At 35.8% G+C, this 18859-nt stretch overlaps 1 protein-coding gene across 2 annotated transcripts in view; it reads right to left on the bottom strand.

Annotated features, from left to right (window-relative positions):
* Positions 1 to 335: 335 nt before the first annotated feature.
* The window catches only part of TMEM87A (transmembrane protein 87A), a 39911-nt gene continuing 21387 nt past the window's right edge, over positions 336 to 18859 (bottom strand). The window contains exons 9-20 of one of the 2 annotated variants that reach the window (XM_016212332.2): positions 18288 to 18471; positions 17214 to 17313; positions 14729 to 14822; positions 13893 to 13964; positions 11443 to 11551; positions 10433 to 10491; positions 9349 to 9452; positions 5219 to 5292; positions 4406 to 4467; positions 3925 to 3980; positions 2797 to 2827; positions 336 to 1566 (exon numbers count right to left, since the gene is read on the bottom strand). In XM_016212332.2, coding sequence (XP_016067818.1) covers positions 1525 to 1566; positions 2797 to 2827; positions 3925 to 3980; positions 4406 to 4467; positions 5219 to 5292; positions 9349 to 9452; positions 10433 to 10491; positions 11443 to 11551; positions 13893 to 13964; positions 14729 to 14822; positions 17214 to 17313; positions 18288 to 18471 — 987 coding nt within the window. In that variant the 3' untranslated portion in view covers positions 336 to 1524. Of the gene's footprint in view, positions 1567 to 2796; positions 2828 to 3924; positions 3981 to 4405; positions 4468 to 5218; positions 5293 to 9348; positions 9453 to 10432; positions 10492 to 11442; positions 11552 to 13227; positions 13297 to 13892; positions 13965 to 14728; positions 14823 to 17213; positions 17314 to 18287; positions 18472 to 18859 lie in introns of both variants that reach the window. The other variant, XM_016212333.2, reaches the window with a different exon arrangement.

Genomic DNA, 18859 nt, shown 5'->3' with positions numbered 1-18859 from the left:
TTACTAAGTTTTAGTATGAAGGAACAGAAGCATGTGACAATTATACCAGCCCTTTGCTAATAGGTTAACCTGGGAATATAGTCAGTTCCTCATATGGTTCCTTAGAGATACTGCCCAAGAGATTTTTTAAAAATCACCACAGCAAACAACTATAGAGAAATGTTACATAAATGTGAACACTTTCACTATGAGTTAGTGAAGATTGTGGTCACATGGTTATTGGTTTCAACAGGTTAAGACGATATAGAATAAAAACCATGTAAGGGAATTTCCCACAAGTTTGGGAGAAAGAAGGGGCTTTAGAGAAAGTCCAAAAAAAGAGAGAAACACATTAATTTTGTTAAAACTTTTTTATATTAAAAAATGGCATGAACTTTCTATTGTAGAACAAAACTTTTGGGAAGGCAAAAGTAGACAAAACCATTAAAACAGAAACAGAGTGCTTCAAATGAATCCCATCACCTTGTGATGTCTTAGAAACAGTCTCTAAACCAACACCAGATACAAGAACAGTTTACCCTAAAGGATGAGCAGCAGTCCAGGGCCTCCACACTACTTCATGCAGCAAAACTTCAAGCTAGAAGGACCTGTTTCCTTTGTATTAGCTCCTGCTTCTGAAGAATTACAGTCTTTAACGGGGTGCTCACTCACAAGCACTTAAATGGAGTGCCTCTCTGCATCTAGTGCAACAACCCAGTGAATGGCATGAAGGCAAACAAAGCATTGCCTAGAGTCTGCAATGTTGCCTTGGAGGCTTACAAAACAGTAGTTAAAAGTTCTGGAGTGTGCACCACATTGCCAGCAATGGGATGTGTCACAATAGCAGATGTCAAAAGAGTTAAGCTAATATTTCTCTCTAAAGTACATCTGAAATAGAAAAATCTTTAATATATACCATTTGTAAACAAAATTGCACTTGATTTTGCTTTTTTAAATGATCTGAATTACACTGTAACAGTTTTTTTCTCTCCCTCCTTCTTCCTTCCTTTTAATTATTGATAGAACCATGGCTCCTTAAGTCAGAAGGACTTTTTTTCTCAAAACTACCTCTGCTAGATGTAACCTTGACTTCCCCAGAAGTGGAAAGATAATGAACAATTTCCCCCATCACCTATGTAACTCCCTAAATAAATAAAAATTACAGGCAGTTGCTCCTGGAGATTACAATGGTATTGATGTCACAGTTGTTTAGAAGATGTTGAACTTTTTAGTTTGACAGATTAAACAATTTACACATCATAGAAGGTTCAGGAATAGCACACATAAGTTGCATAACATCCATGTCAGGGTGTGGGAGGGAATGGGGCATCAATGTTGTAAATAAGAAACTTGTAGGTTCTCATCCTATGAACATCATTCAATGAGATGTTCTAGTTCTGACACCTCTCGGCAGCTCCAATGCACAAAGATCAAGGAACAGATCAGTTGTCATCGCTCCTTTAATCCGGGAGCAGTGTAAGATGATTAACAGAAGATGATCTCTTCCCAGATACCAGCCGTCTTAACCGCACATCTTCCCACTCTTTACTCCATTTTGGACCTTTCAAAGTGTGTGATCATTCGTTCCTAGGGGGAAAAAAGGTTTATTCAAAATAGATTAATCTTAAATGGTCTACATTCCAAATATCTTCTAACGTAGTTGCTACACAAATGCATTTTCTGCAAGTACTTATGTTCATTAAATACTTAGAGAGATGGTTCCTGATCATCTATGAAGATTTTGAAAGACAGACATGTCTAGGCCCCACACAAGATTAAGCGAATCAAAATCTCTAGGCTTCTGTACATCAAACCACAAATCAAAAGGAACTGTATGCTTTAGAGTCCATTAAGATGATTAAACAAATATTTACTTAAGATTAAGCTTCAATAAAAATATATACTTCCTCTGATTCAGGAATTAAACTTGAAGAAATTATTAAGAATGTGGGCAAAGATTTAGTCACAAGCATTCTACTGCAACACTCAGGATTATAGGAAAATACTAGAAAGAATTAAGTGTCAAAAACTACAGAATTGTGTAAGCAAACTATTGCATAACCTTATAATGAAATATTATATACTCATTAAAACTACATTGATGAAAAAGTTCTAGAGATCTTTTGCACAACAATGCATATATAATTAACACTGTGCACTTGAAATTGTTAGGATGGTCATTTTATGTGTTTTTCAACATAATTTTTGGTGCACTCAAAAGGCTTCCTAAAATATTCTAACATTCAGAACATGTCCAGAACTAGTTTCCATTAACTCAGACTGCAATTCTTATATAAGACTTTATTGTGAAGCCTTCCAGATGAACCATATAGAAGCATATTAAAAGATTAAAAATCAACATACACATTAGGGGTACTAATTATAATCCTTAATATCTGAAGAGGATAATAACACAGACAACAATGAATAATAAGTAACCTAAAATAATTTATAAGTTTTGCTTTGGCCTACGATACTCCTTTCTCAATCCTTTTATTATTTTTGCCTAGATTAAATAAGGGTTAAATCTGAATTTTTTAAAGACAAAGGAATTAGAAAGTGGGACATTATGGATATTTGCTACCCAAATTAAACAAAGACATTCTCAAGTCTGACCACATAACTTTGGAAAAGGAGGACATATACAGAAAGTAAACATTCTAGAATATTTGAGTTCTAATAGTAATATTTCTCTTCTCATCCTTTTCACTGATACACTTACTGAGTCAAATAAATAAAATATCCCTGAACAGATAACTTATGACTCCCTATTAAGTCACCAGACTCACATTTTATGTACATGATTTGATTACTAACCTCATCAGAATCAAGAAGGGCTGGAAGTGCTCTGCAGAGAGGAAAACACCAAATGGAATAATTTAAAATAAAGTCATATGTGGTTCAAAAAGGACAGTGGAATAATAAATGCAATGTAAAGCTTTTTTTTTTTTTTTTTTTTTGTAAGTATATATTTGTATCCTATTAATGGCCATTTAGGGGGGAGCAAATAATTAGAATCAAAGTTACTAAAATTATATAGAAGAAAAAAAGTTGTTCTGTACTGTAATAAACCAATGTTTGATAAAATTATAGCCAAAGAAAGGAATTAAAAAATCCCCCAAATAAACAAACAAACAACACTTAGACTCATAGATACAGAGAACAGATTGATGGTTGCCAGAGGGAGGAAGGTTGAGGGATGGGGTGAAAAAGGTGAAGGCATTAAGAAGTACAAATTGGTAGTTATAAAATAGTCACAGTATAAAGTATAGCACAGGGAATATAGTCAATAATATTGTAACAACTATGTACGGTGCCAGGTGGATACTAGAAATATCAGGGAAGGACTTTGTGAAGTGTAGGACTGCCTAACCACTGTGCTATATACCTGAAACTAATACAAAATAATACTGAATGTAAACTGTAATTAAAAAAAAAAAACATTCCAAAAGAATTATCCCACTGATTTTGGAAAGACCTATACTGAAATCTTTCTAAGCAAAAATGTCATCTGAATGAATAATCTCAATTACTTTTGTCTGTACATCATCCCTATTCCTGATTTTTAAACACCTTTTTGTTTTTAATAATTCTTTTGAAAGGTTAACTATAAGCATTCTCATTAGTATACTCTGCCCCCCCAATTAAAATAATAAGTTAATACTAACTTTGAAATAGGATTCTTATAGTAACGATTCAAAAACTTATACTTCTGCCTGGCCAGTGCTGCTCACTGGTTGAGTGTCAACCCATAAACCAGGAGATCCTGGTTCAATTCGTGGTGAGGGAACATGCCTGGATTGCAGGCTCCATCCCCAGAAGGAGGTGTGCAGGAGGCAGCAGATCAATGACTCTTTAATCATTGATGTTTCTATCTCTCTCTCCTTCTCCCTTCCTCTCTCTGAAATCAATAAAACATATTTTTAAAAAAACAAAAAAACTTACACATCTGTCACAGAAGAAGGAACATTTTCTTCTACCCACTTCAAATCATCTTCCTGCTGGGAATATACAAGTACCAGTTGTTACTAAAATGCATAAAATAGTACATCTTGGGTAAGAATCTAGAGGTCTCAAAATCTTTAAATTTAATCTTGTCCCTCTGAAGTAATATATTCACATAATAAATGGGACTGCTAACAGCAAAGGCAAATAATTGATGAAAACCATTAAACAAAACCATCACTCTGGTCTTATACCTTTCCAGGACATAGTAACAAAACAACTAGTTAAAGATTACTAAGTCCCACATAGACTCACTTGCTGTGTCCGTTTTTTAAAATGTAAATGTAATATATATTAAAAGATTTAAACAGCAAGCTTAATTACAGCAACAGTAAAGAAAGTCATTAAGGCCTATACCTAACTGCTGACCTCCACCAAGGACTGGAGAACAGGGCAAAGAGGAGAGAAAAGTCATACTTACTGCTTTATTTACTTTACTATTTCCATTTGGTTCTTGTTTGGTACTTCTCATTTTCATTCCTTCTGTAGAAAGGAAAAAAAGGAGATTGGTTAACTATGTCAATATACTAGCAACGATCACAAAAATGGATTCAGAGTTTTATTTTAAGCTTACTGACATTGAATTATACAAGAGATGTTTCTCCATCTTTACATTTATGCTAGGAAGTTCAAAGCCAAATTTTCAGCTCATCTCTGGTAAGTAAACTGGACACTTAATGTCCAATTATTTACAGAATTTACCATAGCTTCATCTTAAGATTCATGCCCTTATTTTTGCTCCTCCCTAACTTCACCCCACACACAGCTGTAAAATAATAAACAATGTAATTATATCAAAATATCTTGATTTTGATACTCAAAATGTTATACAGTTGACCCTTGAACAACATGTGTTTGAACTATGTGGGTCCACTTATATGTAGATTTTTTTTCAATTAACATAGTAAATGTATTTTTTTCTTATGATTTTAATAACACTGACTTTTCTCTAGCTTACTTTATTGTAAGAACATAGCATATAATACATGTAACACACAAAATATGTGTTAAATGACCGTTTATGTCATCAGTAAGGCTTCCTTCCAGTCAACAGTAGGATAGTAGTGAAGTTTTTGGGGAGTCAAAAGTTATACAAGAATTTTTGACCGCATGGGGAGTCAGCACCCCTAACCCCCATGTTGTTCAGGGCCAACTGTACTTACTTTATTTTACTCTATTTCTAAAAACCAGGAAAGAGTATTTAAAGCAGAAACACAAGGTGAGTGTTACCCACCAAAGCTTTCTTTCAGCATAGGTTCCTTCTGCTCCTCCTCCTCCTCTTCCTCAGACAACGGTGAGAAGGCAAATCTGAGAACAAGGGCAGAACGTGAGGGAAAAAATTAGAAAACTACAAAAATTGCTCCACTATCTGGATTTTACGGGACTAATTATCGAAGCTCTGAATTACAGTCATTCATAACATCAGTTTGCTAAATAATAAAATAGTTCTTCCCTTTCAGAGGCTCTCAACGCCTGCACCGGCAAGGGAGCGGCGCACACCACCTCTGCCAGTGCAGGCTCAGCCACAGCCTACCTGTGACTTTAGACAAGTTCCTTTTTCCCTCCGTACCCCCCGTTTTACCATCTGTGTGTGGGATAACAGAACATTACTCAGAGGTGTTCTGTGACAAGTGATTTCAGAAAGTGCTTACAGTAATACCTGACATAGCATAAGCAGTCAGTAAATGTTTGTTTACAAGCATATGCATCACACAGAGGTAAGCAAATTCTCGTGTAACTTAAAATCTGTCTTCAATTAGGTATTTGAGATGGAAGTTCTGATCTTGTGTGTGTCAGGTAATTTAGAATCTGTTCCCAAATGGAGAATGGGAAGATAGCCTAATCTGGTACATCTCAGATATCTTTCCTTCACAACTTCCAAGAGACTCAGTCAGTAGACAGGTCATTCCTAGAATGCTTTAGCTTTGAGCTTGCTCTGTACTTACTATAACCTATTATTTTCATTCTACCTTTTTAAAAAATCTCCCTTCTGTGATTAAAAAAGAAAACTCTATAAGCTAGGAATAGAGAATACCTATAACATGTTAAAGGGTAACTAACAAAATTTCACAGTAGATATGAGAGTTGATGACACTTGAGAAGCATTTATTTTAAAGTGAGAATAAGATGAGGGGGCCCACTCTCCCTGCCTCAATTCAACAGCCTAGGCCAACACAAAAATCAGAAATGAAGCGGCAAGGTAATCTGGACAGGAATAACATTGACATTAGTTTAGCTAATAACCAATCTACTGAGAAATTATCAGAACAAGGTAATGCAGGAGGCTGGATGGATATTATAAATATACAAAACCCAACAGCATTTCTACATATTTGGAAAACTCAGATGTATTATTTCTAAAGTATGTATCCTAAGAGTCATAAATGTTTAAAAACACTTAAATAAAATTATAAAACATAACTGAAGCACTGAAAAAAAACAAAAAATGGCCCGGCTGGTGTTGTTCAGTGGTTAAATATCAACCCATGAACCAGGAGGTCACCATGTGATTCCCAGTCAGTGCACATGCCCAGGTTGCAGGCTCAGTCCCCAGTAGGGGTCATGCAGGAGGCAGCTGATCGACAGTTCTCTCTCATCAGTGATGCTTTTCTCTCTCTCTCTCTCCCCTCTCCCTTCCTCTCTCTGAAATCAATAAAACATATTTTTTTTAAGAAGAAAAAACTAAAAAATGAAGATATGCCATATTCAAAGATGGAATCATCAAAAAGATTTCCCTAGTTAATGCATTAATTCTATTAAATTCCTATAAAAATCTGAAAAGGTTTTCCTAGAATTAAACAACCAAGGTCAATTTTTATTGAGGAGCAAGGACCCAATAGTAAAGGACATTTGAAAAAAAAAATTAGAGGGAGAGTGGTTTTAGGCCCTCCAGATAGCAGGGCTTATTAGGAAGCTAAGATATTTAAGTGTGCTATTGAAGCAGTATCAGAGCAACTGAAGAGAGCAGAGAACCTATAATTAAACAATTCTTGATAAATGGAATCTCAATTGTGAAATTTTTTTTAAATCACAAAGTAACTTTATGACTTTACCTCAAGCTAGGAAAGGATATCTTAAAACAAGAGAGAAAATATACAATCCATGAGGGGGAAAAAATTTACAAATTTTATTCCATATTTTCAAGTGTTTCTATAACCAAGAATACCATAAAATGTTCAAAAATAATCAACAAACTCTGGTTATAGTTAATAGTTATAATAAGTGAGATGGGGGAAGAGTGAGGGGCAAGGGAGTACTAAAGTGTGTAAGAATTGGTGTACAAGGGTATTTAACACATCACTGTAGTTTATTCCTATTTTTAATGAACCCTATGCATAAGAAGTAACATAGCAGGCCTTTAGGGGGCCTACTTACAAGGATGCCCTATGGCTGGTGTCTGGGAACCTGGCACTTGATCTCTCCCCTGAGTAAGGGTGGATCACTGTGCCTAGACTATCTGCACAATACAATCTAAATTAAGGTTTGCTTACCTTCTGGGAACCTGGAATTTTGGTACATATTAAGTAGAGGGTGCTTATGTGTCGCCCCATTAAAAACCTGAGTGCTGAGTCTCTAATGGGCTTCTCTGAGCAGAAACACTGCTATTGCACTTTTTGTTGCTGAGGAAAAGAGAGCACAGTTGATGTACTTCCTCATAGGAGGGAGAGAAAATATGGATTTTTCTATATTCACCTGTGTCTTTTCCCTTGTTGATCCCATCATTTTGCTGTAAAAAACCTTTGCTTTAAGTACAACTATATGCTGAGGCCCGTAAGTCCTTCTAAACATACAGGTGGTCTTGAAACCCTAAACCACCCCAAACTGGAAACAGTTCAAATGCCCATCAACATGGAAATAAGTTAATTAACTGTACTACATCTGTACAATCTATGAAAATAGTTGTTTAATTTAAACCAGTTGTCTTGGAAGGCATTTCCACAATGTACTGTTGAGTAAAAGAAAATTCCATATTTGAACAGGGAGTAAAATGTGGAAGTATACATCACATTAGGTTGGTAACACTGGAGTTAAAGGAAGTGGGCACAATCTTTTAAAAAAGATGACAGAGAAAGGAAGAGGAGAGGTAAAGCAAAATTTTTTTAAAGGCTGAAAAAAGGGACAAATTTTATACAGGAAGAGCAGAAGTATGTTTATAATTGAAATACAAATAAATAAGACAATAAATAAATAATACAAGAATAAACTGTGTGGATCAGTTGGTTGGAGTGTTGTCCTGTGAACTGAAAGGTCACGGGTTTGATTCCCAATCAGGGCACATACCTAGGTTGTGGATTAAATCCCTGGTTGAGGTGTGTACTGGAGGCAACCCATCAATTCCTCTCTCACATCGATGTTTCTCTTCCTCTCCCTTCCTCTCTCTCTAAAAATAAATAAATAAATAAATAAATAAATAAATAAATAAATAAATAAATAAAAACTGTGTTTCACATACTCACAATGGTAAACATACTTTTGCCCACCCCCATACATAGATACAGCTATTGAGCAGATTAATAGATCAATGTAAAGGACAGTCATCAGAATGTTTAGATTCTTTCTGAATAGTATGAGTTGAGATTTCCTTTATTTTCTTCCATGCCATTTTTTTTTAACTTTCCTTCAAGGAACACAAATATTAAGTGTATAGTGTAAAAAGAAAGTCTATTTTCATAGGGGTCAAAGAATATCATTTATTTTATTTCTAAATCTTTTACTGGTATGTCTGATTACAAAACTAGCTGGTTAGTTTTCCTTCTTTGGTGGTGTGGTTGTGTAATATACTGTCTAAACATACAAAAGGAGAAAAAAAAAGGAAACAAAGGCATAGTCACAAAATTAAAATAGTCAGTTCCTAAATAATTGAGATTTGCCTATAGTTGGACAAATCAAACTGAAACATGGGCTTTTAATTCCAAAGTCATTTATGTAAGTTTTCATTTACCCTCTCTATTGTTACAAAGTGGGCTGGGCTACAGACTATAGAAATTGCCCTTTCCTTATGGACACTAGACAGGTGTGACTCTCATTACAAGTGTCAAATCTACCTTCCTTATTTTCCCCTACAAATATTTACATTATCAGATGTCAGAATGAAAGGGACCTCATATTAACTGGTTCAATCCCCCCCATTACATGTAGAAGAAACTAAGGCCCAGATTAGTGAAAAGAGGTAGCATGCCAAAAATTACAACACAAATTAATAGGAGAGCTGAGACAGAAACTTAATTCTCCTGATTCCAGACCCAGTGAGTGGTCCTTCCACTATTATGACATGACCCTGACACTGACACCCACTGCACCACCCTTATTCGACAACACTGGTCATTCAATGGTTAGAAGCATAAATAAGAAGTGTCCAAGAACCTCTGGTTGTTTGCAGATGGTCGCCAGAGAACCATGATGACAAAGAGGATCATGGAGAACAGCAACCGCCAGATGGCATCGTCCACCCACAGCTCCCGCCAATCCTACCAAAAGGGGAAAATGTACATTTATACATTATCTTTTATCCCTTTGTTCATAAGCCCTATGACATAGAACAAGAATTACTTATTATTAATTCAACTTATATTAACTAAGAGCCTGTTAGGCACTGTGCTAAGTGATGGGAATACAAAGTAAAGAAACACAGTTTCGTCCCTTGTAGTGCTTACTGTTGTTAAAGAAAAGGAACCAACTAGCCCTGGCCAGGTAGCTCAGTTGGTTAGAGTGTTGCCTCAATACCCCAAGGTTTTGAGTTCAATCCCCAGTCAGGGAACATACAAGAATCAACCAATGAATGCATAAATAAGTGGAACAACAAATTAATGTTTCTCTCTCTCTCGTCCCCTTCCTCTCTCTCTAAAATCAATCAATAAATTTTTTTTTAAGGCACCAACTGAATGGAGCACATGTGAGTACTTCATTGTAGCTCTGAGAATCTTTGGGGGAGGGTTTTTATACAAGGTAAGAGAAAGTAACATTAGATTGTTATTTTTTATAATTTTCATTTTAATTCATTTTTACAAAAACGGAGCCTTAGGTACCTCCGAAGAAATTGGCCACAATCTTTGTACTCAGATCTTAGGGAAATGACTTCTACTCAGATTAGCATTATTCATACATACTTAATGTTTAGAAGTCTAGATTTCTTGAGAATTTCTAGTTAAGATGGGGTCATGACAGACTGTGGTTATCACTTATAAAATTCTTTCCCACTACTGGGATATATAATCAGATCCCCCACCCCCAAAACAAAACAAAACAAAACAAAACAAAACAACAAATCCTGCCATACCAAGAGCCATAGTAATATAGAATACTTAAGGAGAGAGGGAAGCATTCTAACCATCAGAGTGGAGTCCTAACCCTAATTTCTTGTAAGGTGTGAACCTTACCATTGTCATCAACATTGCTGTCTGTGTATAATACAGTACACTATTCAAAAATGCATGTGTTTATAACTCACCGACTGACAAATCACTATCCTGAACTTCATGGTTGTCCAGATGATAAACACAATAGATGCTAACAGGAAATGAAAGATCTGGTCAGAGTATGAATATTGGTTTACATCCCCAATTACATTCTCCAATTCTGGTTAAGTGGAATCCCACACATCCCTAACACCCAATACATCACAATTTTTTTCCCCCCCAAGTTATTTTAACAAATTTATTCAGTACAAATTTACTTAACAACTACTATAAGCAAGGTCCACATTCTTGTCAATGCTTTCTGTACTTAAAGACTAATTTTGTTTACCATCTGGCTACTTCAGTAATCCTCACAATTGGAAAAAAAGGTATTGAAAATATGGCTTTTTCCAGCATTATCGACAATAAAAATTTTTTGCCCTTCCTTTATCCTTAGTATAGTAATGCTAACTTTTCTTTGGCTAGTCAGATGGAAAAAAAGGTTTCTAAAATGAATGCAAGACAAACAGAGTTGTTGGTTCCAACCACAGGCCAGACCTCCCATTCCCGGTACAAGGGGTTAAAGGCAGGCAAATTAAATTAGCCTACTTTGGCTATGGTCTACTTTATATTTTATGCATGCTTATGATATACGTAAAAGCAAAATAATAGCAACAGACCCTATAGGTATTTAACAAAGCCAAATAAGCCAGTATTAATGTCTTCTAAAAGGAATCTAGATACTATATGGCACTCAAGCTAACTTGCCTCAAGAAAAAAAAATGCTTCAGAAAAAGGACAGGAGACAGATACACTAAGAATTGAAATAATATATAATTGATTTTCAGCTATTATACTTAAAATAAGTGGTTCTCAATCTTTTTTGAACCACAGACCCCTTTGAAGAATTTGGCAAAAGTTAAAAGACAAAGGCCCCTTCCCCCAAATGAAATGCACAAAACCTTCGAAGTAATTTTAGAGAGCCTATCTATGGCCTCTCAGGTTAAGAATCTCTGTTTTAAAAGGATAGCATTTAACCAGCAGGAAGAAAGTCCCCACTTACCTGCCACTGCCAAGATAAGCGTGTTGGTGAAATGTCGATACAGAGAGAGTTTTACAATATTCCTCCGAAGTTTTAATAACTTCATTGTTTGAGTCAGGCTAATAAATATGTGTTTGCAGGTCAAGGAAATCAACATTCAGATAAAACAATAAGCTAGTAAATTAATTCTCAAGTTTCTTTGAGGATCTGGGGTCATACTGATAAGAGCTTCGGATCCCAGAGGCCTTACAGTTCTCTTATTCTCAATCTCACAAACACCCCAAGCCTCACCATGATTGCTAAGAAAGTCTTCATTTTTAACAAGAAACTGAAGACAGAACCAGGATAAAATAAGAATGCAAAAAAAGAAAAAAAAGTGAAATGAAAATGAGTAATAGACAAGGAAACAGGAATTAGCATCTGCTTCTCTCTTCCTTTAAGGTAGGCAGCTCTGTTCTCTATGCTCCAGCTAATCCAGCCTAGGGTCCTTAATACACTCATGCCTACAACCTCCCTGAGCTATAGTTAGCACCCTCATACCATGTAAAAGAACCTGTCATCAGCTGCCTGATCAATTCTGAATTAATAGGGCCATACTATTACAATTGGCTGAAAATTCCAGGCAGTAAGGCTCTAAAAGCAACAACTCTCCATTTTCAGAGCATTATTCCCAAGTAGAAGTTGCCACAGAAAGACAGGAGAAGTGATGACTGCCAACAACGCTATCTGCTCTCATGTCCAAGTTTCAGAATCAGCAGATATTAAAATAAGTGACTGGTACTTGGTCTGCCCTGTGACAGAGACTTAGCTGCCCCCTAATCATTGGGTTATCTTATTCTATGGCCCAGTCCCTCTCTCCCCTCTTCCCAATATTCATAGAGGTTTACAAGACACACTTGAAAGATATTGACCTAGAAAAGCTTTAGCTTTTTAAACCTAAGACCCTTCAATTTCAAACATTTTTGATATATGACAATCCATTCAAATGTACAAAATTACAATTTGGTTTACATTCAGTTTTTTATAGTCACAGTCTATTACGACAATAATACTGCACAATTACACATAGGACCAAATACACAAAAACCAAAACAGATTTTTAAAAATCCCAAAAAAATAAAAGTCCAAAAACTTGAATCCTTCATTTAACAGGTCAAGTCTGTAATAAACAAATGTTTACTTTTAAGAAGCAAGAGAAAAAGATTACTTAAATAGAAATGTTTGTTATCTACTGGTTAACTTTGCCTATAAATGAATCGACATTTATTTCAGAGCGGGAAGTCTTCAGGCAATTCCAAACCATCTTCTGAGTAAGGGTACAAAACACTTCCCCTATAAGGGTTAAAATCTGCTGAACCTACAGAGAATTTTAAGAGTCAAAGAATCTTAAATCACATTTTAAGATTTAAATTTTTTTCATCATTTTCAAAGCATTTAATAATTCCTAGAGGCTGAAAGAGCAGGAGCAGAATAGTCAGTGATTGTAGCACTAATTGGAGTACACAAATAAGGCCAAAATCAAGGTAAAAATGCTCATTTAAGAACAAAAACAAAAAACAGAGCTTTTATCCTTTTGCTCGATCCATAGTCACCAGCTTCTAAAGCAATTTAAAATTAAAAACAAACAAACAAACAAACAAAAAACTGCTTACCTGAGCCCTCAGGCTGTTATACTAAAAATACCCCAATCCCCAGACTAAGAAGTAATCAACAAAACTGGTAAAACCCTTTTCAGAAAGATCAATGGAAACCCATATCCAAGGGGAGAAAATGGACCGCCATCAAACAAGCCAATGAGAAGGATATCCACCAGCACAGGGCAGTGTCTAGGAAAGCCAAGGGGATAAAGGCCAAGAAAGCAAGATCAGTCTGGGCCTGCAGACAAAGAAAGAGAGGTTGGTAAAAAGAGATGTCTAGGGATGCACAGAGAAGAGACCAGCACACGATTCTGCATTTATATAATCACATGGAATGGTTTTGCATTTAGCTGAAAGAAAATAAGAAGGAGTAACACTTGGCACCGACATCATTGTGCCCCTCTGACAAACCATCATGCAGAATGTTAAACTGCAAGCATTTCACGCAAACTGTCAATTACAATCTCAATACAATAAAACATGCTGCTAACCACCAAAGAATTCCTAGCATGCTAAGATCCATTTTAAGTGACCATACTAAAAAAGTTATGGTAGTATAAGTCTCCATCCATCCTATCATTTCTGTCATTTTGATCTTGGTTACAAGTCTAAAAAGACCCTTCTTATATTTAAAATTACTGCATCATTAACATACTAAGAATTATTGATTTCATGAATTATAATATAATTTTACAAAAAAGTGCTCACCTCAAAATAAGATGTTAAGACAAGTATCTATCTCCCAAACTATGCTGCTTGTTTTCACAAGTTTATATATATAAAAGATGCTATTTATAACCCTACTCAATTACCACGGTATAATTAAAAGGATATCCATAAAATAGTACAGGCATCAATTGTTGACAGGGCCAGATTTACTATCAAAGCCAAGGTGTAAGCAAAATACTACAACAGCAGAAGAAATAAAATGCAATTGACAGAGGGCTACAGTTGCTCAAAGTCTAAGAAAACTACATACAGAGGACAGTGTGATTTGAACACCAAATTTGCATCCAAAAGTATTTTATTTAATAGGCAATTTATTGCAAAATTTATTGAGCCCAGTTTAACTGAAAGAAATGTAGAGTTTATAGCATTTACCATCTTGAATCTAACAGGTTATTGCAGAGTGAGTTTTCAGTAAGTAACTGCAATGACCTAGGGAGGCCCACTTCTCCTTCATATTAATCCAACTCTAACATAAATTTCTTTATCACTTATATCTCTGTGCTTTGGTTTCCTCCCCTAAAAGGGTATAATTATGTAATTCTCAAGAATTATGTGAAACTTAGTTACATTTTAAGAAAGCCTCTGAAACTCAAGTGCTGGTTAAGCAAACAGCACTGTCCCTTTAAAACAAAAATTAGATTAACCAGTAAGTACATAATTACAGGTATTGCAGCTTATACAAGAATGGAACCCACTGTCTGGGAGGAGGAACTAAACAAGTAGTAATTTGGGGACAGGTGGGAAAGCATTCATTCTGATCACACATTGAATTTTAAAGCTTAAAAAGAAAAAATGAGTTACATATACATTTTAAAAATCAGAGCTCAAAAGTAACTTAGAGGAAATAGTAAAGAAGCCCACAGATATTCCCAGTTCACCTTCTCAAGAAAAAAACTGTATGTCTGAACTGACCACAAAAACTCAGATTAAGCAGTACTGACCCCAGTAACTCTGAGGACACCTTCCATGCCAGAGAACAAAAGATAAAGGGCTCCAGCTACCACAACCTTATGAAGAGTGACTCCAAGGCGAGGCCTAAAGAGGAAGCAAAGAGATAGTTGAGTACAAATGTGACAAATGTGAGACAGGCTCATGTTGATTAATATAGGCCAATAACTTAGCACAGATAAGCCAGACATACTTTGTGAATTCACCTGAGAGAGAAAAACTAAGAAGACCATATGCTCTTAAATAAGATGCTGAATACTAAAATTTTACATCAGGTCTCCTGATTACAGCATCTTTAATTTTTTTTCCCTACTGATTTTTGGAGAGAGACGGGAGAGAGGGAGAGAAACATCGATGTGAGAGTGAAACATCGATCCACTGCCCCCTCCCCTGCAACCACCCCCCCACCAGGGATCAAGCCAGAAACCTGGTAATGTGCCCTGACAGGGAATTGAACTCACAACCCTTTGGTGCATGGAATTTTTAAAAATATATATTTATTATAGAGAATTTTAAAACATACCCACAGTATAATAAGCCCTTATATACCCGTTCTCCAGTTCTAATATCCATCAACCTATGGCCAATCCTGCCTCCCATGCACACCCCCATCCACTTCCCATCCTCCTGTATAATCTTGAAGCATATCCTAGACATCATATCTTTTATTTGTATATGTTTAAGTATGTTTTTAAACAGATAAGATTTTTTTTAAAAAAAACGTAATCATAAAATATTTTCAAATCTAGATATTTAAACGATTTCTTAACATACTCAAATACCCTATTGAAGCTCATTAGATAAACAGTACATCATAGAACTCATTCAACAAAATACAAAACATCTTTTGAGAAGCTTCTGCTTGAAGGAAGAAAAGTCTTAGATCCTTGATATTCAAAATGCTACTGAATCAGAATCTGTATTTTACCGAGATCCCCGAGTTATTGATTAGTGCATTATACACTAGAAAAGCTCCTTATGGGCCCGGATTTTTCTCCACGCTGGTATATCTTAGAAACCTAGAATACTTCTTGATATATAGGAGGCATTGAAATATTTGTTACATAAATTTTAAAAATGTAACACCCCCACTCCTCTAGTCCCATTTAAGCAAAACTCATTTACATGAATAAATGTTAAAAGTGAAAACCTCCCATATCTTTAGCCCACTTAAAACAAAACTCCCTGAGATAATTGTGTATACCTGGCTAGCTCCAATTCTTGTCCTATTCTCACTTGAACTCACTCCAACCAAGCTCACTCCAAGTCCTACCACTTCACCAAAACTATTCCTGCTAAGGTCCCTATATCCTGCATGTAGTTAAATCCAAAGGTCAATTGTCAATCCTCTTTGACAAAATCACTCTTTCTTTGAGTCTCCAGGGTTGTCTCCCACAGCTCTGGTCATCCTCCTCAATTTACTCTACTCTAATTCTACTTTGTCTCACTGACTTCTAAGTAACAGAAAATGTTCACGGGCTCAGTCCTTTAACCTCTTCTCTATATACATTTACATCCTTGGTGATCATATCCAGTCTCATGGCTTTAAATAACATCTACATTCTGATGACTCGCAAATTTATATCTCTACCCTGATCTCTCCCCCTTACTTCTCTCATTTGGGTATCTAACTGAACTCATCTTAACTTATGCTACCTAAGATCTTCCTGAACCCAGTCAATGTCAATTGCATCCTTCCATTTGCTCACACCAAAATAGTTGGCATCATCCTGGCTTCCTCTTCTCTTTCACATCACACATCTGATTCATCCACAAAGTCCATTGGCCCTACCCTCAAAATATATCCAGAATCTGACCACATTTTAGCATCTCTTCCCCTGGATGTACATATAGTTCCCTCACCAACTTGAAATCTTTGCTTAAACGTCACTAGGTGAGGCCTTCCTTGACCACCATATTTACACTTGCAAGCTCCACCCCCCTGCCTAGCAGTCTCTCTATACCTTCTGCCTGCTTTATCTGCTCCACAGCACTTATAATTGACATATTATATATTTACTCACTATGCCCCCCACAATGTAAACTCCAAGTCTTCTGTTTATTTGCTGTATCCCCAGGGCCTAGAAAAATGCCTAAGGCACTCAATAAAAAATTTTAATAAAAAATTTATTTTCAGACTGTCACAGCAAGAATGCTCTTCCCATAAAAAAAAAAAAAAATCTGATTTGCAAAATATTTTGGAAGATTAAAGTCACTATAAGTTTACTCTAAAAGTTTGGTGTTTCAATGTTGTTCACTAAACTGCAGGCTTTCCTACAGATGCTCCTTGAACTGTGAAATGCAACACTAACATTTTTCCAACTTTTACAACTTCTACAATATTTCAGATACCTTTCTTATTTCAGAACTACTTTTTTATATCAACTGTTACAGGACTACCACACTAGGAAGCTGCAATACTGTTTCAATTTAATCAGTGTTTTAATTTGCTCTTCCATACAGGAAGTGAATACTTACTTGACTATGCCATATCCCAGACTGACTATGATGACCAGGGTTCGAGCCAGTGAGCGTTTAACTGCTGAAAGCAGCTCTGCAAGGATCAAGGCGCCTTGGACTACAAGAAGAAGAAAGGGGGGGGAAGGGAGGCGAAAATCTAAGTTTGAGAAAAGGTGCAATTCTAGAACCAGAATATAGATCTCTAACACTCTTCAGAATTAAGCACTAAAGTATTAGTCCTACTAAAAAAAATACTTCTTCAATTTTTACAGGTATATAGGCTAATACAGCATAATCTTACTCATGTAAATAGCAATCTGGCTGTGTTCAATTTACCTTCTCTCCCCACCCCATCCCCCACTTCACTAAAACCGCAGCAGAATATCTCACCCACCTTGGACAGTTTATAGCATCTAGGAAATATTCCCCCCATTTTTAAAAACTGAAGTATAGCTATACACAGATAAACATAACACGCACACACACTGAGTTTTCAATTCATTTTCACATCTACTATTTTCAAGCCCTTTCAAAGGTCAGGGAAAGATTTAATTAGTATAATGTGCAACAATAATTATCAATAATTAAATGCTCTGATGAGAGAGAACTGAAGCTATCATAAAAAGCTTCAGTACAAAATAATTTCTGCCATTATCTGTTCACCTTACTAAACCATAAGCACCCTCTTATTTTCCTGGTATTACTGTATTTCACCAATTCATAGATGCACCCCAACCCCATTTTAACATCTGTGAAATCAAAGTATGACTTATAATCTTAAAATTAAATTCACCGTATTTACTTTCTAAGATGTGTATAATAATAGTGCCTTAAAAATCAATGGCAATGAGATTCAATGATGTTAATAGTCTTTCCCCAAATAGCCATTACTTTTGTGGATATAGTTCAGTAAATTTATTCTTAAATCACTGAACCCACAAGTTATAAGATTAAAAACAAAAGTCACAATCAAAGTTATTCTAATAATTAAGTAATTGAAAAGTTAAACCTACTTAATGACTGCTGACCTTAGGAAAATTGTCACACGTTTCACCCGCCCATCACTTACAAACTGACATTTTGGTTACATACCAGATTCTCCTTTGTATCGGATATTCTGAAATTCTGCATAGAAGACAGCTTTCTCAAGCATTCCCAGGAAGATGACAGCACCAATCCAAAACTGAATTCTCAGGAGATCTCGCCAGTAGCAGGCAGACCATGCCAGCCACAGAACACCAAACAGGACATACACAATGCACATCACCATAAAAAACTGCCACAGAAGTGGGTAAGAGAGAAATAGGAAGATTAAGGCCAAGAGCAAATTTAGCACCAATACACTCTTAACAAGATATAAAAAAATACATATCATACCTTCTACTTAAAAGATTACTTTATTTCTGTGGATCTCTATACTAACACACAAAACAACTGTCTCCTCTTGAGCAGAGGGAGACTACCTAAGGGCTTGTCATCACGCGACAGCTCATGTGTATTGAATGAGCTTTTTTAGCTCACAATGTAAAATTATATAAATGAAGTGAACACTAAAGAAGAAAAAAGGCGTGGCAAGGTTAGGATACCTGAAGACAATGAAACACGACAAGGTGGGGAAACTATAAAACGGAAAGGAAGAAGAAGGAAATGAACAAAGGAAATCT

Source organism: Miniopterus natalensis, chromosome 1, assembly GCF_054644295.1.
Source record: "Miniopterus natalensis isolate mMinNat1 chromosome 1, mMinNat1.hap1, whole genome shotgun sequence".
Taxonomy (NCBI): domain Eukaryota; kingdom Metazoa; phylum Chordata; class Mammalia; order Chiroptera; family Miniopteridae; genus Miniopterus; species Miniopterus natalensis.
Note: the sequence above shows the minus strand (reverse complement) of the source record. Positions and strands in the feature narration are given on the sequence as shown.